We start from the raw sequence: 23,747 nt of genomic DNA, 5'->3' as shown, positions 1-23,747 counted from the left end.
AATAAAAACTTTTTTTTTAAATTTTATTTATTTGACAGACAGAGATCACAAGTAGGCAGAGAAGCAGGCAGAGAGAGAGGAGGAAGCAGGCTCCCTGCTGAGCAGAGAGCCCAATGCAGGGCTCCATCTCAGGACCCTGGGATCATGACCTGAGCTGAAGGCAGAGGCTTTAACCCACTGAGCCACCCACGTTCCCCCCCAACACAAACTTTTATGTTTTTTTGTTCACTCAGTACAATGGGGATACTTCTGACCCATGAACATCTTTCTACATGATTTAGGGACCAATGCTTTTCTATCTTCTGGTTCTTCTTTCCTCTAGTTTTTTAGACTTCTCACTCCCAACAAGAATGGAGAAGAAAAAAGGGAATAAAAGACTTACAGGACATTTCTTATGGATCAGAGTATAAGATTAAAAAACCACTGTGAACTCATTCACATGGTCCCAAATAATAGAAGATAATTAAGCTTATGCCAGAAGCCAAGGAAACAGAGGAACAAGCAGCTAGGTTCTGTTACACAGGACAGATTTTCTAGCAGACTGACGTATAACAATAAAAGATAATAAAAGTGAATTAAAAATTGTCAAAAATGTGTTTTTGATAGTATAGTGTATTCTTAGTACTGTAGGTTTCATTACATGTCATTATTACCAGAAAAGAATATTATATTCACTACTAAGAACATTCATTTTATAACAGATCAACTTTGTTTTTCCTTTTATGTTTTATTTATGTCTTTGTTTGAAAATCCATTGAACATTTTAATTTGTTTTACAAATCTAAGGCATTGCAATTAACTGAAGAATTCTTTACTTCATTATAATGAGTGTACTACAATATTTAGTATATGAAAAGGTAAAAACATTTATGATTATCAAAAATGACTATGTTTTAAGTATAAATTATTTTGAATCAGAAATTATTTATTTGCAATAATTTATTTTTAATTAAACTTTTTAAAATTTTAGAATAGTTTTAAATTTACTGAACAGGTACAAAGATAGTTCAGAGGATATTGTATACTCTGCAACCAGTTTCCACTATTATTAATATCTGATTTTAGTACATTTGTCACAGCAGATTAGCCAATATTGATACACTATTATTAATCAAAGTCCATATTTTATTTGGATTCCTTCGGTTTTTTTTTTTTTTTTTTTTTTTTTTAGTTTATTAATTTATTTTGAGAGAGAGAGAACAGAGGGAGGGGCAGAGGAAGAGGGACAAAATCTCAAATTGACTCCTCACTAAACTGAGCATGGAACCTGACATGGGGCTCTATCTCATGACCCTGAGATCATGACCTGAGCCAAAATCAAGAGCTGGATACTTGACCAAAGGAGTCAGGTGCCCCAGGATTTTCTTAGTCTTAAACTAATGTTTTCTTCCCCAGGATCTAGTCCAGGATACCACAAACGTAATATTAGTACTCATGTTTCTTTAGTCTCCTCTGGTTTGGAAAATTTCTCAGACTTTCTTGTGTTTTGTTTTTTGGTAGAAGTATAGTTGACATACGATATTATATTAGTTTCAGGCATACAACATAGTGATTCAACATTCATATACATTATGAAATACCTCAATAAATATAGTGACTATCTGTCACCAGAGTTACTACAGTATTATATGCTCTCAGCTGTATACCACATCTTTATCCATTCATTTATTGATGGATACTTATGATGCTTCCATATCTTAGCTATAATTAAGTAATACTGCAATGAACATAGGGGTGCATATATCTCTTTGCTAGGTGTTTTCGTTTTCTTTGGACAAATATCCAGAAGTAGAATTGATGGATCATATGGTAGTTTTATTTTTAACTTTTTGAGGAGTTTTCATACTATTTTCCATAGAGGATGTACTGGTTTATATTCCCACCAACAGTGCACGAGGGCTCACTTTTCACCTCCTCCTTGCCAACATTGTTATTTCTTAACTGTTTGATACTAGCTAATCTGACAGATAGAAGTGATTTCATTTCATTTCATTCATTCATTTCATTGTGGTTTTGATTTGTTTTTCCCTGATGATTAGTGATATTAAGCATCTTTTCATGGGTCTGTTGGCCAATATGTATGTCTTCCTTGGAAAAGTGTCTAGCTATTCAGGTCCTCTGCCCATTTTTTAACTGCACTTTTTGTTTTTTTTGGTGTTGAGTTGTATGAGTTCTTTATATATTTTGGATATTAACTCCTTATCAGATATATCATTTGCAAATATCTTCTCCCAACTCATAGGTTGCCTTTTCAATTTATTGATGAGTTCCTTCAGGAAAACTGACCAGTTACATGCAAAATCATTAAACTGGGCCACTTTCTTAAACGATATATAGAAGTAAATTCAAAATTAATTAAAGGCCTAAACATAAAACCTGGAACCATAAAATTCTTTAAAAAAAAAAAAGTAAACTCTTAAACATCAGCCTTAGGAATAGTTTTTTGGACCTATCTCCTCTGGCAAGGATGACAATAGCAAAAATAATTAATTATGACTGTATTAAACTAAAAAACTTTTGCACAGACTTTCCTTGTTTTTGATGACCTTGATAGTTTTAAGAAGTACTAGTCAGGTCTTTTTAGAATTGGGATTTGTTTGATGATTTTATCATGATTAGACTGGGATAATGTGTTTTTAAGAAAAAAATCCCTATGATAAAGTGTCATTCTCATTACTTCATATCATACGTCTATGCTATTAACATGATTAAGTACTGTTGATGTGAACATTGGTCATTTGACTTAGGTAGTGTTTGTCAGATTTCTCCATGGTAATGTTACTTTCCCCCAACCCCCATTTCCATCCTGTGCACTTTGGAATACAGTCACTAGGTGCAGCCCAAACTCAAGAGGTAAGAAGTTATGTTCTATCTCCTTGAGTGTAAAGTATCTCATAAATTATTTGGAATTATACTGTATAAAATATGTGTCTATTATTCTGACTCATGTATTTATCAATCACTTATTTTTCTCCGTATGGACTCATGGGTATTTATTTCATATTTTGGGTAAACTATTTTCTTGCTCAAATTATTCTAGCTTTGGCAGTTGGCTCATGTGTCCTTTTTACATAGTCTCATGGTTTTGTTTTTTGAGTACTCATTGCTTTCGGGCATTACAAGACTCTCCACACTCACTTTTACATTCTGCATTTTAGTCCTAGAATCAGCTAGACCTCTAAAGAGATCCTTTTATTGGAGAATGGTATGAGAAACTAAGATCTAGGTGCTGGTCAAACTTATTATTTTTAAAATGAAATCTTTTTTTTTTTTTACATTACTAGAATTGCTTAAATAATTATCTATGTACCTTTAAAGATGTATAATTAAATAAATATATACTAAGTCTTACCTAACCAAACATTAGAAAACAGTGCATATGTGCATATTTAATGGTTTTTACATATATATGTCAGAATATTATTTAAAATTATAATTAAATACTTGATGATGATTAATTTCTGGCAGGTGATATAGTATTCCTATGACTTACTTCGTTAAATCTATATTCAGATCCATGAGGTAAGTGTATTCTTATATCTAGTTAACTATTAAGAGAACTATAATTTCACGAGTTTATATAGATATAAAATACTTGAAATTTGTCAGCAGTTATGTTTTTTCATTAATAGGGAAATCTAAGAAAATTAGGTACAACATTTGAAAATATCTAAATTGATTGTATTTAGTTGAACATTGTGATGGTTACTTTTATGTGGCAACCTGACTGCGCCACAGAGTGCCCAGATTAGCCAGTATTTCCAGGTGTGTCTGTGAGGGTGTTTCCTGAAGATACAAGCATTTGGATCAGTAGACTCAGTAAAGTAGACTGCTCTTCCCAAACTGGGCAGGGATCAGCCAATCTGTTGCGGGCTTGAGTAGCACAAAAACTAAAGAAAGGGAGGACTTGCTCCTTTTCTGCTTACCTGCTGAGTTGAGATGCTGTTTTTTATTTCTTTTTGGACTGGGATTTATACCTTCTTCTCCCCTGGTTCTAATGCCTTTGAATTCAAGACTAAAATTACACCACTGGCTTTCCTAGGTCTCTGGCTTGCAGACAGATCATGAAACTTCTCAACCTCCATAATTGTCTGAGCCAATTCCTCATAATGAATTGCCATAATACACAGATAGGTATAGATACATAGATATATCTCCCATTGGTTCTGTTTCTTTGGAGAACACTAGCTAATTTAGTTTTCAAATTCATAGCTTAGGAAAAGATACTAAATCCAAGGAAGCATCCAGATTTACTTTTCATATATTAGTCAACACAATAATTTATAAATAATGATTAGTTTAGTAAAAGGAAAGAAAGAAAGAAAAAACCTGACAATTTCTTGAGAAACTGAAAGAACAGGAAAAAAATATTTAAAATATAATATGATAGACTGGCAATAAATTCATTATTTTTCATTTTATCATTTGGTTGCATCAGTGGCCTTTCCAATAGAAAGGTAAGAAACTCATCTATTTCAGTGAATGTATAAACAAAGCTCATTTCACTCTAGTTTCTGCCTAAGGGATAATTGGTTGGTCACTTTAGAAGTGGACTTTAAGAAAATGAAGGACTAATAATGTTGTTGGAAGACTGAAATGAGTTCAGATAAGAGACAGAAATGCTTTTTAAAGTTAATTATGTTTGCTTTACCTTTTCTCTTGGTGTTCATTACCTTTAAATGGAGCCACACAATGGCAGAAGTAATTACCAGGTTGGTCAATGCAGGTAGCGCCATTCTTGCATGGATGTGAAGAACACAAATCTGTGTTTATTTTATATCTTGAAACTTTGAAAAAATAATAAAAAGGTTTTAAGTTTTAATAAGGCAACCAGGTGTCAGGTTATAATTCTTAAATTTCCCCAAATCTTTTAATCCATTTCAGGTGATATCTGAGACTAAATTCCTCAGATAAAAAATGCCTCACATATTAGTGTCAGAATCCATTCATTTCACCTTACTACAAACTGCAACAACCTCTCTTGGAATTACTAAATGCAGACTAATCTCCCTTGAATTGGTAGGCATTTAAAGTCTGCTTAGATGTGAAATAATTTATCTTCTGCTTTGGATTCTAGAGACAGAATAGATGTTTCAAGTTACTGGGATACAAATCAAATGTTAATTTAAGGAAAATAAAAAGGACCAAAAAGGAAGTACTAGTGAATCAACAGCATCCTGATGTATGTCCTCCAGGGCTAAATGTTTTTAAATGGCACAGTTGTCAAATGTTACTTACCAATAAAGCCAGGGGGGAACAAGTATTTGAATTTATCCATGAACTCTGTAGATGTAGTGTTATGGAGGCAGGGTGATGAGTCACATTTCTTTTTATTAATTTCACAAAGCAGGTCTATATGGAAAGAAAATAAATTGGAAGTATTCATTTACTATGTAGTTTTAACATTTTCTTTTTTCTTTTTCTTTTTTTCTTTCTTTTAAGTAATCTCTATGCCTAAGGTGGGACTCAAACTCACAACCCCAAGATCAAAAGTTGTATGTTCTATGGAATAAGCCAGCCAGGGACCCCTTAACATTTTCTTTTAACTGGTTCTGCAGTGCAGATTTCCCATGAATGTTCCACTTAGAGCTGTGTTTCTAAAGCTGACTTTCATTTTCTGTCACTTGGATTGTCTGTTAATTTGCAAAGCATTGAAAACATAGCCTAAGCTGATTCTGAATTGATTTTTAACTTTTTTGATAGCTAATTTTTTTTTTTTGCCAATTTTGAATAAGAACAGAAAAATTGGCTTTGACACATAACACATGGTATTATCAAGTTAGAAGAATGGAAATCTTTCTAATCTTAAATGTTTTTCTCTAAAATGGTGAAATGAATCTGGGCTGGAGGAAAATTAAGGTAATAGATAACTAAATAGGAAAGAGCATACCTAACTAAATAGAAAACCTATTTGTATTATTATGATAACTAACAAAATATTAAGTGAAAATGTGGCATTAGAATATCAAGTTAACCCAGGAAAAAATAACCCAGGAAAAAATGAAAATTAAAAATAATAATGAGTGAATAAATACTTTGCTTAAACCTTAAAATTATTTTTTAGTAATTTTCCTTATGAATCAACTTTGTGAGAAGAAAACTGGCACATTTAAAAACCTTAGCTTATTCCTTATAGTTAGGGATGTGCCAAAATTCACTTCTTCAAAAGACCTTGTTTTTGCTCTGTGTCATACAATTTTAAGAAATAATCTTGAGTTTTTGTTTATGATAAACAGTACATTAAGTTTTAATAAGTGACCACACAGATCTGAAGATGGTCATTCTTAAGGTTAACCGCAAAAAAACAGTTTCTCAGATATAACAGGGAAAAAAAAGTTGTTTCATTGTGGTTTTCAAAACAAGTAAGACTTTCTCATTGCTTAAAGGTTATGCAGTGCTTTATTTTTGAAACAATCATTCACATAGAAGTAGAATTAGGAACACTTTTGGGTAGATAGATTTTGGACAACATTTTGGCTTATAATGATGGCAGTTTAATAGTATTTGCTTGCGTATAAAGTACTGAGAGTCTGAATACTTTTTCCAATCTTGGAAAACAAAGCTCTATTATTAGAGTGTCCTCCTAATGTAAAAAACCGTAATATTTAAAAACATAAACAGCTCTATATCAAAATAATGGATATATATTGACAAGGGCTATAGTAGGAGTTACCAGAGTAACAGAATGAAATATGGTATAAAAAGAAATATTAGAAGTTTTAAATATGAGTGTGATGGGGGGGCCTCTGGGAGGCACCATCAGTTAAGCTCCAGACTCTTGGTTTAGGCTCAGGTTGTAATCTTAGGGTTGTGAGATCCAGCCCCACAGTGGCCACCTCCGTGCTCAGCATGGAATCTGCCTAAGATTCTCTCTCCCTCTCCTTCTGCCCCTCCCCCACTCACATGTGCATGCTCTTTCTCTCAAATAAATAATCTTAAAAAATAATAAATATAAGTGTAATGAACTTAGAGTTGATAAACCTAAAAAAAAAAAAAAAACAACAGTTTATTTACAAAAGCAAAGTATTCATTCAACACTAAATATATCTGTTTCTGTGATTATGTGAAGATGTAGTAAAATAACCCAAGCAGATACTATATATTCAAATGTTCTCCTGGGAAAAGAATTAATATGCATGTTTACTAGATGAATTGTATCTTCTAAAAATAAGGAGTTACTTCTACCTCAAATTAACCTTCAGGTATTAGTTTTGGTTAGCGTGTGTGCCTGCCTTGAAATCCGTTCTGACACAGGCAGCTGAAGATGCTGTAAAGATCAACACAAGTAACCCCTTTTGCACAGGCATCACTAAGGCCCTCATCCACCTTGGTCTCACAGTTATTATTTAGAAACAAGCAAAGGATTCACTTCATTATAAATGTGTCACTGATACAACTTGCAACTAAGTCCAAGATGATGTTCAGTGTACATGAGATTTTCAACTTGTCTGTAAAAATTCGACACATTGCCTAATGCCATCCATTACTCTTTCTGTTTTTGTTCTGATGTGACTACAACTATGCCTTTATTCTCATCTCCATGCACCTAGAATTCAAAATTTACATTACTTCCTTAAAATTGAATACATACATGACTATTTATATATAATTATACAATGTTAACCAAACTGACTTTCTTTGATGCCTCTCCTTGAAAAAACAGTCCATTATATATATTTGAATCCTTTCTGCAGTTCTTTAAAAACAAAACAAAAACCGTAACTAAGACCTTCTCAGCTCCTTGTTTCTTTAAGTTACTGTTGACTTGCAAATTGGCCCTTGTACATGGAGGGCAAGGAAAGACAGAAGAAAGAGGTTGAGCACCCCAGATTGGTAGGTGGTAAGTTTAATAATAAGGGAACTTTTCTACAAGGCCTGCCTTGGGCTGCCAAAAAACCAGGAGATTTCTACATTTACTTGCCAGAATCTTAACTTTATTTATAGTCTATAACTTGGTTCAGCCATGTATTCAATCCAGATAATCTTAACAACATCTTCCTCTTTCAAGTTTAGATCCTTAAAACAGCTCCCAGTGTGACAGTAGTGGGCAACATGTATTTATATATGTATTCTAAGGACAGAGGCAGCGGTAAGGAACCTCCAAATGCCCCCATATAACATGAGGGTCAACAAGCAGCCACATTCTCTCAATGATCTCCTTCAACAATTACTATAAACTGAATTTATTTTCATATTCCCAATTACTTTAAATAATTTCTAAGTAGAAAAAGGTAGTTTTTTTTTGCAAAATTATTTAAGGAAAGAATACATAGTGGAATTTATCTCTTATTTCCTTGCACTATTCATCCTCCGAACTCCCTTTTGCCATATGGATAATTAACTGCTTAATAATTCTTTAATAAAAGTTAAAGACCATCTCTCATGATAGGTGAAAATCCAAGTTATATCTTTCTCAGTCGCAGGTACCACAAAATGTGGATATGCAACCAAAAGTTGGCTAATATATCATGGACCCACCACAGGATTTGAAAGCAAGCTGGTGATGACAAGAAACAGGGATGGATAACTCATTTGTTTTGCAGCTGGTAACATCAGGACAACCATAACAGTTTTCCATGGCCCTACTAACAACACTGCTTCAGTGTTACTTAGTGTCACTGCCATCCATCCGTACTGACGTTGTGATAATATATGATGTTTCCTTATCTACTGTCTAGACTCCATCTATATAAGATTTCCACATCTGGTTCTAAAAGCTCCTCTAGGTCGTACTTGTAATGTTCTTTAATAAACTCTAAATTAAATAATTTTCTTGTTAAACCACACTGAGTATATTTCTAATACCCACAGTGAATAACTCCATTACTGGTATGCACAACAATTTGTTTTTGACATTATTATTAAATATTTATATTTCAATTTTACATATAAAGCAATCAGGGAAAAAACTAAGAAGAGTTTTCAGTTATCTGTAGCAAATATCACTAATGTTAATAAATCATTAATGCTAATCTATATTTCATGTCTTCTATTTTCAGGGGCAAAGAAGGTCATAACCACCAGCCTTTGAAGTTAGGGATATTTGTTTATACTTTCTTTTGCTGTCTTTGCCTGGTTTTGCATTCTGGATAATAGTGACCTCACTGAATTTCTCAGAAAGTTTTCAATATTCTTTTCCTTATAGAAAGAACTGTACAGAGGACATAGAGAAAAGAATTCTTGCATACTGTTGGTGGGACTGTAAATTGGTGTGACATTGCAGGAAACAGTATGGAGTTTCCTCAAAAATTAAAAAAGAAACCAAAACATATTGTTCAGGAATTCTACTACTAAGCATTTACCCAAAAAAAAAGAGAGAATGTTAATTCCAAAAGATATATGCACCTTTATGTTTATTCGAGCATTATTTATAATAATCAAGATATGGATGCAACCAAATGTCCACTGATAGATGAGTGAATACAGATGTAGTATCTATCTATCTATCTATCATCTATCATCTATAGATCTATCATGAAATATTACACAGCAATAAAATATGATGAGATATTGTCATTTGGAACTACATGAATGGACCTAGAGTATATTACACTAAGGGAAATAAGTCAGACAAAAAATAGTATTTCTTTTCTGAAACATCATTTATATGTGGAATTAAAACAAAAGAATGAACAAACAAACAAATAACCAGAAACAGACTCATAAATACAGAGACAAAGTGGTAGTTGCCAGAGGGGAGGGAGATAGGGAATGAAATAGGTAAAGGGGATTAAAAGGTACAAACTTCCAGTTATAAAATAAAGAAGTCACAAAGATGAAAAGTATAGTATAGGGAACATTGTCAATAATATTGTGATAATTTTGAATGGTGACAGATGGTAACTATACTTTTCACAGTTAGCACTGTACAACTTATAGAACTGTCAAATCCCTGTTGTGCACCTGAAACTAATATAACACTCTATTTCAACTATAGTTCAATAATAAATATTAAAAAAAAAGAAAGAGTTGTGTATAGTTGACATTATTAATTGCTTAAATATTTGACATAATTCACTGGTGCAACCATCTGGCCAATGTTTTCTTCAGGGTAAATTATTCAATTATAACTCAATTTTGTTACTTGTTATTTGTTCATTTTTTTAAATTTCTAATTAAGTTTTGTGTTTTTGTGGCTTTCTAGGAATTTTTATAGTCTCTCTATGTTTTCTAGTTTGTTGGCATGCAGTTGTTCTTAATAATTCCTATGACCTTTTAAAATTTCTGTAGTGTTGTAATGATGCCCCCTCTTCTATTCCTGGTATTGACAAGGTGTGTGTGTGTGTCTCTCTGTTTTCTTAGTCAAACTAAAGATTTATCAATTTGTAATCTTTAAAAAAACCAGATTTTTGTGTGGTTGATTCCTCCTATTTTCTGTTTTCTATTTTATTGATTTCTAATTCAATCTTTGTTGTTTTCCTCTTTAGCTTACTTTGGATTTAATTGCTTTTCTTTTTCAAGCTTTTGAAGTGCAAGTTTAGATTACTTACTTTAGGTACTTTTTTCTAATATAAGCATCGAAACCCATAAACTGATATCTAAGCACTTCTTTAACATACATTTTGATTTTCTGTATTCATTTCCATTCCATTAAAAAAAATTTCAAATATTTCCTATCATATTTCTTTGTGTTACTTATATGTAGGTTAATTTCCCAAATATCTTTCTGGGGTTGAGTTTTAATTAATTCTATTGTGGTCTTTTTAAGCCTAATATATTGTCCGTTGGAGAATGTTCTATGTGTTTAAAAAGAATACATAGTCTGCCATTCTGCTGTAGCTAGGTGGAGTTTTCTACAAATGCCAGTTAGACCTGCTGGTTGATGTTAACTCATCAATATATTAGCTGATTTTTCATCTAGTTGTTCTATTATTGTGATGAAGTTACTGAAATCTCCAACTATACTTGTTAATTAATGTGTTTACCTTTTGAATATTTCATATTTGGTTAGTGCATACTGGAGTTCTGTTGATAGATATGTATATATTTATGGTTGTTATATCTTTCTGATGTATTGATCCTCTGCCATGATGAAATTTTGCTATCTGTCTCTTGTAGTATTTCTTGTCTTAAAGTGTATTTTGTGGAATATTAAGAAAGCTCCTCTAGCTCACTTATGTTTACTCTTCATATGATATCTTTTAAACATCATTTAAGTTTTAGCCTATTTGTGTCTTTGAATATGAGCACATAATCTAATGTTGCTTTTTTTTTTAAATCCAGTCTGACAGTCTTGTGATTAGAGGGGCTCCAATCTTAGTTTAGCAGACAAAATCTTCAAAACAGGTGTTATAAATATGTTCAAAGAATTAAAGAAAACTGTATTTAAAAATTAAATTAAAATTTGATGAAAAGTACACAGGAAGTATGAAATTCCAATAGAGAGGAACTATAAAATAAATAATTAAAAATAAATTCTATACTGGAAAATGCAAATAACTGAAACGATAAGTTTTCTAACAGGGCTTAATGGCAGATATTAGATGACTAAACAAAGTCTCAGAATTCTAAGACAGATTGATAGAAATTACAAATACTAGTCAATTCACTAGGACCAACTGAAAACACTAAGTAATCCCGTAACAGTTAACTTTGTTACCAAATCATTGGCCTTTGTTGCATAACATGAAGTTGGGTTTTAATCATATTTCTAGGTCTCCCCTTCTACCCCCATTGACATATATTGCTCTTTCTCTTTCTCCATCTATCCTATTGGATTTTCCCAAGGATTGACTATTTCTCCTGTTTTTCCTTTCTGTGTCCTTTGATTTTAAGGCTTTTCATACTCCTATAAACATGTTCCCTACATCCTGATTCTCACTTCTGACTCAATTCCTAGTACATGTTTCAAACCTAACTCTGGTCATATCGTTATCTCAAATTAAACACCTCAAGACACCAAATCCTTCTCCAATTAAAATGTTATCAGTGATAAAATAATTCATATCTTCAGCAATAGTTTACTGAGTAGTTTACTGAATTCTCTTTAGGATTCCTTTTGGATTAATTATTCTATGTCTGCTAATTAGGAAATGGAGGTATATAGGTAAATATAACACATACTAGTAAATTTTATTTGCAGAGAAAACTTCTTTATGTGCAAATCTATTTACTGCAATTGTTTTGCATGTTATTGTCATGTTCTGCATTATACCCTTTAGCAGGAGTCATATTGATAATTTAAAATAGTTCAGCAAAATAATAGGAGTGTAAGTCTTATTTAAAGAAAAATAAGACATAAGTTATTATTCAGGAGCCTAATATATGTATGAATAAAAGATCTACAACTCGTTTCATTACTTCAAAATCTCAGAACATCAAGGATAAAAGGAAAACTTGAAGTGTTTTTGGAAAAAAATTACTTGGAGTAACGAAATAATAAAGTAATCCTCTTTCTCAAATATTCTCAAGAAATTACTTTAGGATGTGCTTCTAGGAATGGGGCACCTGGGGCTTAGCCAGTTAAACAATCCCCTCTTGATTTCACTCAGGTCATGCATGATCTCAGGGTGATGGGATCCAGCTGTGTTGGGCTCTGCACTCAGTGGGGAGTCTGCTTCTCTCCTTCCTCTCCCTGTGTCCCTCTGCATGCTTTCTCTCTCTCCTCTCCCCTTCTCTCTCTCAAATAAATAAATGCTAAAAAAAAAAAAAAAATGCTCCTAGGGAAAAAAGAGAAATGGTATACGAAAATATTCGTTTAATTCAGGAATACAGTGTTAAGTTATCCTATGATAAAGGCTGGGAAGAATCACTGTCTGAATTAATGAATGTTGAAGAAACTCTTTTTTCAAGGGTAGTTTTGTGGATCCATTCTACATATAAAGTGGACATAAAGCTGTATACTACATTTTGTAAAACTTAAATAAGAAGAAACTAATTCTTTAAATACAGATAAAGAAGTCAATGAGAAGTTTGAGCAGAAAGATAAAAGTGTATAAAGAATGTGATTGTCTTGGGGCACCTGGGTGGCTCAGTGGGTTAAGCCTCTGCCTTCAGCTCAGGTCATGATCTCAGGGTCCTGGGATCGAGCTCCACATCGGGCTCTCTGCTCAGCAGTGAACCTGCTTCCTCCTCTCTCTGCCTGCCTCTCTGCCTACTTGTGATCTCTCTCTCACTCTTTCTGTCAAATGAATAAAAAAATCTTTAAAAAAAAATGCGATTGTCTAAATCAATTAAATTTGATCTGAGCTAAACTGATTTAGTGTAAAATAAACTATTAGATCTCAAGGCTAGAAATACTGTCCTTCAAATGGACTTGGATTGCAACATAGGAAACTTCAGAAAACAGATGTAATTCTAACACCACTTCATCAGTGAAGAATATTTATATATGCATAATAATATAAATGTGATTTGTTTTCAACTTTTAAACTCAATGTTTAAACAAAGCGCAGCTGACAGTTATAATGTATTCAAACAATGATAATGTAAACACAAAAAAAAGTGAAGGAATTTGGTAAGTGGAAAGGGTTAAATGGGAAAGAGAAGAGTAAGAGCACCAATATTGTTAACTTTAATAAAAGTCAAGATGGGACACCTGAATTTGATTAGAAATGAAAGTGTGAACACAAGAACTAAAAATAATTACACCTATCAAGAAAAAGTTGGAGATAAAAGGTGGTTCAGAGAATTAATGAGAAGATTCATCTTTCATAATGGAGAACCCATTAATTAACATGCATAATAAATTCACAAAATTCAAAAGAGCAAATAAATTTTTTGAATGAGCAAATAAGGCATAATAGAATAAAATAAGGAACTATTTAAACATTTTTGTCTCTGTTTAGCAGACTTGAAAGTAGAGAATCTGTTGTTTTTATTGAAGATGATTTTTATTTACCATGTTTAGTGCTCAAATTTGTTTTTTGCTTGTTTTTAAAAATTGTAACCATTTCAATAACATTTTGTGAAAATATCTCCTCTCTCATGAAATAACTGAATTTAAATGGATACATATATGAAAGGTTAAAGTGAAGTTTATAAAAATGACTAGTTCTGTGACTATCATTAAGTAAGCTCAGATACATGGTTCTCACTTTTATAATCAACACAACACAGAAGTTAAACCTCAATTTTCTCTTGTGCTATATATAAAGTTTTCAGTGTTGTCTTCAGCCATGCTTCATATAACACCAATCTGTGAATTATTCAATTATGCAAAAGAAATTTTGCATCTAATTCTAAAAAAAAGCAAAAACATCTTACCATATTTTGAAAATTTATAATCAGTACCTCTACTTGAATAATATATTTTAATAATAGTGGTTTTCTACAAAAATAAAGAACCACATAGCAGCAGAAATATGGATTTAACAGGAGAAAAATAAATACAAAGAAAAATAAATTCCTTTTTTTTTTTTTTAAAGATTTTTTATTTATTTATTTATTTATTTGACAGAGAGATCACAAGCAGGCAGAGAGGCAGGCAGAGAGAGAGGAGGAAGCAGGCTCCCCTAGAGAGCAGAGAGCCCGATGCGGGGCTCGATCCCAGGACTCTGAGATCATGACCCGAGCCGAAGGCAGCGGCTTAACCCACTGAGCCACCCAGGTGCCCCAGAAAAATAAATTCCTTTATGAAAAGTTAAAAGCTGATGAATTGTGAAATATCCTTATCAATCTCTTGCAAATTTTATAGATCTGTAACACCTGTTTGAGAATCTGAAGGTGGCATTTCTAGTCAACACAGTTATAGATCCAATAGCTTATGTGCCAAAACAAAGCATGATTTCCATTTTATGAAAAAAAAAAGACAAGACTACTTCCTTTAACTGTGAAAAAATGTTTTATTGAATTTCTGTGCATCTTTCTTTTGCTATGATTTTAGAAACAAGGGATTTTTCAGAGAAGAACTTGAAGTAATGTTCTCTAAAATTACCTATTTTAGGTATGCTTTATGTATCTCCAGATCAAACCAGCTGGTCACAATTACAAAGTGTTTACTATCTTTACATCTACTTACTTCTGTAATCCTGTAAAAACCTTAGTAGGCAGGTACTGTTCTTATCTCTATTTTAAAGGTGTGGGATTTAGATAAATAGAGGTAATATAAACTTGCTTATGTCTCTCATCTGGTTAGTGACAGCTGCAATTCAAATCCAAGCAATCTGCTGTCAGACTTCTTATTCTTTATACTTGATTCATTTTAATGGAATTTCTCACTCTGTAGAATCACCCCATATATTTCTGGTTATTTGTGCCAATAGACTAATTCATTTGATTACCAAAAGACATGTGGCTTTCCCCTCATCTCCTGTTCTGGATATCTTTATCAAAATGTTGCCTATTGTAATGTCTCCTGTCAAGGATTTTGAGTCCCTAAAATGTGAAGGAGCCTTTTCAAAGTTCATTCCAAAAGCTGAGGCAGGAGTTCCAAAGCAAATCAGCCCAGGTTCCCTATAACCATACCACTAATCCATTTAGCTATCTGCCTACTCATTTGTGTGTGACAGCAGGTGAAGTAGAATACAGAAACTTAATGTTGTGGGTTTATAAAATGAATTCAAGAATATGACTAAAAATCCATATCTCAAGGATTTTAGGTGGTCTCCTAACTTGATCCTAGTATTTCTAGCACACAGTACAGAAGAAAACCTGGCAAGTTACATCATTAGCAATGCTCATTACATACCAGTGCATTGTTGATTCAAGAATAATTGCTCTTGATCCAAGGCCAGAAAGAAATGTCCTGAGAGGGTCCTCCTAAAGAGGATGTAGGTAACCTTTCTAAGACATCCTTGCAGGTGACACAAGATGAGTTTCATATAGCTGTTTCTTAAAGTTTCCATCAACATAATCTTGTTTTTATGCATACTAAAGTTCAAACAAGTAAACATTATTCCATAGGAATTTAGTACCTGTTTCTTCTTAATTATATTTAGAAATGGATTATGGGATACTAAGGCACAGGTAAATTTAGTTCTTCCCTAAAAGGTGTTTTTTCCTCCAGTCCAATTTTTGATAACTGTTGACTACAAATAAGTTTTAGATTATATTAATATATACTGGGGGAGCTGGTATCTTGCTTTCACTATAAAATCAAAATTCCATGTGGGGCACCTGGGTGGCTCAGTTGGTTGGCAGCTGCCTTCAGCTCAGGTCATGATCCCAGGGTCCTGGGATTGAGTCCCGCATCGGGCTCTCTGCTCAGTGGGGAGTCTGCTTCTCCCTCTCCCTCTGCCTGCTGCTCTCCCTACTTGTGCTCTGTATCTCTCTGTCCAATAATAAATAAAAATCTTAAAAAAAAAAACAAAACTTCATGCTTCAGCAAATAACTAAGTTTACACAGGTATTCAGAACAGGATGATATAATTTTGTGGAAACTGAAAAGCCTATTGTTGAAGCAAAAGTTTCACCAAAGTTAAACAAGCAAGAAAACCTTGATTCGAGGCTATTGTAATTGAGAAAAGAGGTCTGGACTCAGTCTGAACTGGGCGACACAGTCACAAAGGATGAGAGTGTTTTTAAGAACTATCACCTATGATCATTACCTACATGTGCTTGCTAATTGGCCTTTAACAAAAGAAAACTTTCTCAATCTTCAGGACAGGAAGCAATTTGAGTGAAGTGTTCTAAGAAAAGGTAGAAGAGGGACCTCTATGGTGAAGCCACTTGGGTCCTGTAGAGGAATGGAGTGAGAAGAAAGGCAAGAAGTCAGGAAGAAGACTGTCTGCACTTCGGTCAAACTACAGGAAACCTGAAGGCTGTCTTGGCCTTATTAGTCTTAAGTCTTGGGACTGATAAGACACTGTGTGAGAATTCCTACAACCGTGGAGTACCCAAAGAGTAGAAGGATTTTATTATTATAATATAGTAGAAGATATTTTAGAAGTAGAAGATATAGTAGAAGAATTTTATTATTATAAAATAGTAATTTATATTCTTAACCTGGCATTCTTCTCACATTCTGTGAAGTCTGAGAAACATGTGTCTGTCTCATTTCCACATTTAGTGAACTAGAACACCACATTCTCCCTCAGGTTATGATTCCTAAATATGTCTCTGAGCTGTTTGATCCCAGTTATCTCTAATCAAACTGAATGCTATACTGCTACCAATCTATATTACCGAAAGACAAATTCGATGGAATTTCAGCCTCCAACTGATCCCCATCCCTCATGCGTATTTTGAAGCTCATCATTAATGCAGTCCTAACTCATGAAGAAAGGGGATGTATCATCTCAGAACATCCCAAGTGTTTGATAGGATACCTAGCAGTAAGACAGCTGCTTCTCCTCCTCCTCCTGCCCCTCCCCCTCCCCCTGCCCTTCCTCCTCCTCCTCCTTCTTCTCAAATTTGACACTTTAGTTTTAAAATTCATGCAGATCTTGAATTTTACAATCATATTTAATCCTCGTTAAGATATAGATTGTTCTACAGCATAGTACATATAAATTTGGATGGAAACTTGACAAGATGATACTGCAGTTACTCTCGAGACTTTCACAAAGCCTTACATACATCCCCTCGGGTATAGTGCTCTAGCCCGAGAAGTACAGACTTAGAGAATAAAATAAAAAGCTCCCAGTGTAGTCTCTACAGAAACATCAAAACCTGCACCTGGCCTACCTTCTAGGTAGTATCTCTTTTATCCTGCCCTTTTTCTCATGCAACCTCTTCTCCAAGCAATACCAACAACTTTTAAAAGTCTGTGATTTTGCCTGGTTCCTTTTTAAAATTTTGATGAAAAGTCATCTCAGGGAGCCTCTGCCTAGTTTTTCCAGGTACAGGCCATTTCCACCTTCTGTATTATTCACACCTTCCTCCGTAGGCAGTTGCTTATGTATCTGTCCCATCCTTAAAAATGTAGGTTTATAAAAAAACATATATCTCCATCCTGGCATTTCTGGCACTTGAAATAGCTACCGACACATATTGGCGCTCAAAAAATATTTGTTAAATAAATGAAACGTTGAATGTACATAAATGGCAATGGTAGGGTATTTCTAAAGGACAGATAATCATTTCAAATCCTGTTTAGGACAATTCATTAACAGAACATTAAAATTCTAAGTGATATAATGAATATCATAAAGTTTGTCAGAAATAAAATTTATGATTGACTCTTTCCAGTTTCTGATTATGTTCCACATGATTTGACAAAAATAAGCTGCATTTAAGGTGTGCATGTATGTGACTTTAGAGCTTTATTGCCAAAATGTAGATAGAATTTAAATGAGATTTCTAATTTGATTCAGTGAGCAGTGATAAAGTCTCCACTTGTTCAAGCAAATAAATTATTAAGCATAAGCAGTTCGAATACATTCAACAAAATAGTATCTGTGCATCTTTCTAGTTTGTGAGTTTTGAATTGAATTGAATTGAATTGAATTTGAATTTGAATTGAATAATCAAGAATTCTATATCTTTTTTTTAGAAGATTTTATTTATTTATTTGATAGACAGAGATCACTAGTAGGCAGAGAGGCAGGCAGAGAGAGAGGAAGGGAAGCAGGCTCCCCACAGAGCAGGGAGCCTGATGCGGGGTTTGATCCCAGGACCCTGGGGTCATGACCTGAGCCAAAGGCAGAGGCTTTAACCCACTGAGCCACCCAGGTGCCCCAAGAATTCTGTATCTTATTTTAAAATAAGTTTTAGATGTTAATTTCTAAATAATCTTAATTTTCTTTTCTTATATATTTCCAGGTCTGTATTTCAATTCTGACTAAAACACACACACATTCGAATTAGTTTTCCTTTTCTATGTTTCACTAGCTCTTTATCTATTTTCTTGGTATTTTCTTCAACCCAGTTTTATTCATTTGTTTCTTCCCGTGGGCTAAAGCAGACTGTGACAGGTTTCTCTTCACAGAAACCATAAAGTAGGAATGATCCAGTGACCAAAAAGCAATCCTAAAAACCAGATTCCTGTGTCATACATAGTATCTCCAATATTCTATACTTTCTTTACTCTGTCTCTTCAATTTCTTCATTAGCCTTATCTTTTGTGATTTGCCTAGATGCTTAGTTTTTCCCATCTTCTCCTGTCTAGTGATTGTTGCTACCACTTTTTATTTATTCATTCTTACATTTAAATATACATTCTTCCACCTACCATTGCCAGTTCACTTAAGTTAAAACTATCATTTGATTTATAGAAAACATCAACCATTCCACAACTTCCACATAACAGAGTCCCAAGCAAAATCTCCAGTCCTAACTGGAACTCTAAGATTGAACAATTAGTTATCAGTTGACACCACCATCTGAATATCTATTAATCACCTCAAATTCAAAGTGGGCAAAACAAAACTCTCAGCAGCTCTAACTTCATTCTTCCTTATTAACTATGATACACTGCAAAACCTAAGTGTTATTTCTCTTTACTTTCACTGAATTTACCAGCAAGTCCTGGCAACTTTACTTCTAAAAATAACTCAAATCTGTCTATTTATCTCTATTGCAATTGCAAACGTCCAAGTCTATCATAATTATCTCTCTCCCCGGTGAGAATACTAATTATTTTAACTATAATAGTAAAAATTTACCCTCACTTTGATATGGTCTGCATTCAGATCCAGAGTGATGTTTTCTCAAATAGAGTATAATTATGATATATAAATCCAGTCTGACAGCTCCTGGCAGCACTGCAAATAAAATACTTCATTGCCTTCTATGATGTGGTCCCTAACAACTTTTCAGCCTACAACTCATACTCTTCTTTCTTGTTCACTTAGTTTCCAGACATATTGTACTTGTTCAGATTCCTAACACACCTAACTCATTTTTTTTTTTTCCTGAGAGTCTTATACTAGCAGCCCGCTAAACCTAGAACGTTCTTCTCATGGGGTAAACTCTTTCTCATTCAGATTTTGGTATAAATGGAAACTCCTTGAAGATGTTTACCCTATGTTTACAGTCACTCTCTCACATCACCCTACTTTATTTTGCCTTGTAGAAATTATTATTGTATATACACACACACACACACACACAAACATAGATGGGTGTGTATGTGTTTCTTCCTTTTATTAATTCGTTTTTTTTTCTTCCAGTGGAAAGTTAGCTACATAAGAGCAAGGATCTTGTCTGTCCTGCTGTTAGGTGTTTCCCCATCAACAAAACAATGTTTCCTACAAAGTTGGACTACATAAACTATTTTAAGTGACTTAATGAATTCAGGAAGTCAGTCCATTATTAGTACACAGAAATATATAGAAATACAACTGTGTGATTTTATATATATATATACACACACAAATATATATCATATATGATATATATAGAAAATATATGATATATATATGTCAAGAAAAATTTTAGAATAAGAACTTCATTTATTTTAGAATATAATTTTTCTGAAATTATACATAAATTACTTTTAATCCTCAGAAAAACTTATTAATGGTAGAAATATTAATCTATTCATTAATTATTACTCTAGAGGCTGAAATTTCTGTTTATTCTACTGAATATTTTTGATCGGTATCAAATTCCTTTTTATGTGTATTTGGCTTTGTGTATGATTAATAATTTTCTTAAAAAATTCTATTTATGGGGCGCCTGGGTGGCTCAGTGGGTTAAGCCACTGCCTTCGGCTCAGGTCATGATCTCGGGGTCCTGGGATCGAGTCCCGCATCGGGCTCTCTGCTTGGCAGGGAGCCTGCTTCCCTCCCTCTCTCTGACTGCCTCTCTGTCTACTTGTGATCTCTCTCTGTCAAATAAATAAATAAAATCTTAAAAAAAAAAAAAAAACTCTATTTATTATAAATAAAGATCTCACTGTATAGCATGGTATGTTAGGTTTCTTCTTAAGTAGAAAAGTGGGAATTAAGGCACTGAGTACTGCTTCTGTACTTCTGGTGATATTGGAGTATACAGTCTGGTCAGGAAGGTAGGGAAAGGGTCCTTTAATTTCAAATCAAGTCAAGACTATAGCTCTTTCATTTACAGCCCAGATGGGAGTCGATGGCCAAGAAATGTGATCTAAGGGCCTAGGAGAAAATCAATACTTCCACCAGTGATGGATTTAAATGAGGTAGAGACCTACAATTAAAGTAAATATATTTTTTCTTCCACTCCTCATTTCCACTTAGAGGAACCTTGCCTTAAAACTCTTGGCCTTTTTGTCCTTTGTATTACACCTCCTCACAAATGTGCAATGAGTTATTAGGGTGGTGGAAAACAGCCTCCATTCAAAGATTTTAGAGTGAGTGGAGCTAATCTTCCAAAGGTCCAGTTTGCAGGAGAGTTGATCACTGTGTCTGACAGTACTGGTAGGAGGCAGCAACCTACATACTACATACATACATACATACATACATACATACTACACTGGCTCTGCAGTCTGGATATACCCATATGGATTCTATACAAAGATACATCTTATCACTGCTAAATTTAATACTTTGATTCCTGTTGGATGGATGTGTTTTTATTATCCATTAGTTAAAACTCAGACATGAAAGAAAAATGCTATTTATTGGTTCAAACACTCACAGATCCAATAGGATTAAGGCTGGTATGTTTATCTATAACACCAGGAATTCACTTTCCCTCTATTCCTTCTATAGCATTATAGTTTAGGACAGTTATAGATTCTATTAGGAGTCTGGAAAAATTGTATATTAGGGCCTTGAACTGAAAGCTGAGTACCTAGATCCTGGAACAAGGTGAGATTAGACAAAGGTTGCTGCTTAATTTTGATGTTCACATACAGATGTGGCCACAAAGTCCAGTCACCAGACAAGGAAGCAGCAGGTTGACTTGAGACTTAATTCCTTACGTGAATAAATCCCCAAAAGTCCTAGTCCTAGTTCTCCCTAACTAAAAGTCTCCGCATACTGAGCCTGCAGGTGTCTAATAACTAATGGGCAGTAATGTATACAACAGGTAGAAACAAATGGGCCTGCATGAAAAATTTGGAATGACACAATAAGATCGTCACAGGGACTCTCTTAGGAATTGAAAGCAACTCACAACTGTGATATGTTTTATTGACTAAAAATATTTCCTTCACAGATTATAAACTGCTGATTGGTTTGTACTGATTAAACCTTTTATTTTACTCTTGAAAATTAAACCATAGGATATACTTATTAAAAATTATTTACCTAAGGGGCACCTGGGTGGCTCAGTGGGTTGGGCCTCTGCCTTTGGCTCGGGTTGTGGTCTTGGGGTCCTGGGATCAGGCCCTGCGTCAGGCTCCCTGCTCGGTGGGGGGCCTGCTTCCCCCCCCCTGCCTCTCTCTGCCTGCCATTCCCCCAGCTTGTACTCCCTCTAATAAATAATTAAAATCTTAAAAAAAAATTATTTACCCGAGAAAGCAAAAACTTAAAAGATGCAAAATCAGATTTATTGTGATTCATTTTTACAGTTTTGGCAGCATTTTAGAACTAGTACTTGGCCTAATAAACTCATGCTTTTGACAATATACAGAAGAATATAAGTCACATAGTTTAGTTTTCAATCCCAACTTTTCCTAGATTTCCCCCCAGGGCCATTGCTATAAGGACAAATACCCTAAATATCAATTCACTTGCTCTTTGGGATATTTAAAGATATATACCATTTAATGGTATTAGTGTAAAACAAACTTTTTGGCTACATTTAGTTTTTGTTACAGTGCCTCAGTTGAATTAACTCAATAACAACGAAAAAAAAAAAGTGGCTAAGAGCACTGTTTTTTATTGGTAACAGGACATTTTTAAAACCATGGAATCTTATCTTGGGTTAATGCCGAGTCTTTTTATCCTTGATCTCTCAGAGGATTCTCATAATTAATGGATGGCTAATGAAATAATCTATTTCTTAATAAATATTAATACTTTTCACTATCTAAACAGAAATATTGTTATTAGAACTCAGATGAAGTTGGTAAAATTATGTAAATTTATTAAAGTTGTGAGACACATAAATGTTAGAAATTATCTCTGATTGTACCTTTAGCAATTTCAAACCTATTTTCAGGTCATGAACAATTGGTAATAACAAGATTACTCTTGGTAATTATACACTTGCAGATTTCTTAATAGTCTATCAGGTGGAATAACAATATGGAAACCCATTTTCCTATAATGCTTAGTCTCAGAAATGAATACTTTTTTTCTGTATAATGAAGCAGGAGTTTATTAGGCATGTCATCAGAGTTGAAAGGAAAAGTACAACAGACCTATTTCATGGTACAGTAGACTTTATATCTGAGAGCACTTCAGAAAGGAGATATTAGATTTACAGAAATAATCTTGTTTCAGTTTTTAGTCAAAATTACAACACATTCAAAAGTCTGAGTATAAATTGATTCAAGCTTGAATTCATCAGGGAAGCTATCTAAATTGGTTAGATTGTATGCTTTCAAATCAGTTCCTTTCTTAGTAGACACTTGCCAATCACATACTAATCTCACTCCAGTGAAAGTATTTATTCATTCTGAAATAGTTACACATAGCACTATGAGGATACTAATGAGATACTGTGCATGCAAAAGTTGAGAGATAGACTATGTCATATCTGCTTAATCCTGGGGGAATGGCAAATGGGATGGGTCATCCAAATATGGTAAGTCGTATTTAGCACATGGAATTCTTATTCTTGATAGGACATAGCACAGAAAGTTAGTGGTCTATTTCCTAATTCTACTTTAAATAATTCATTAAAATGGCCTTGTTAGAAAGAAAATGGCAACCTATTTCTCAAGAATTAGGATATCTACTTCCATCACCACTCTTCCTAATGATCTGTGTCTGCTGGATTAGAGTAAAGGAGGGAAAATAAGCAGTGAGAAAATTGAGTATATAAAAAAAGGAAGAAAG

At 33.7% G+C, this 23,747-nt stretch overlaps 1 protein-coding gene across 1 annotated transcript in view; it reads right to left on the bottom strand.

Annotated features, from left to right (window-relative positions):
* LOC111152227 (eyes shut homolog (Drosophila)) overlaps positions 1 to 23,747 on the bottom strand; it is a 1,631,332-nt gene that overhangs the window by 1,241,862 nt on the left and 365,723 nt on the right. The window contains 1 exon segment of the mRNA XM_022510634.1: positions 4,674 to 4,780. Within this exon segment, the coding sequence (XP_022366342.1) occupies positions 4,674 to 4,780 (107 nt within the window).

This window comes from Enhydra lutris, unplaced genomic scaffold (genome assembly GCF_002288905.1).
Source record: "Enhydra lutris kenyoni isolate GAN:26980312 unplaced genomic scaffold, ASM228890v2 scaffoldscaffold28, whole genome shotgun sequence".
In the NCBI taxonomy this organism is placed as follows: domain Eukaryota; kingdom Metazoa; phylum Chordata; class Mammalia; order Carnivora; family Mustelidae; genus Enhydra; species Enhydra lutris.
This window is presented reverse-complemented; position numbering and strand designations above follow the sequence as displayed.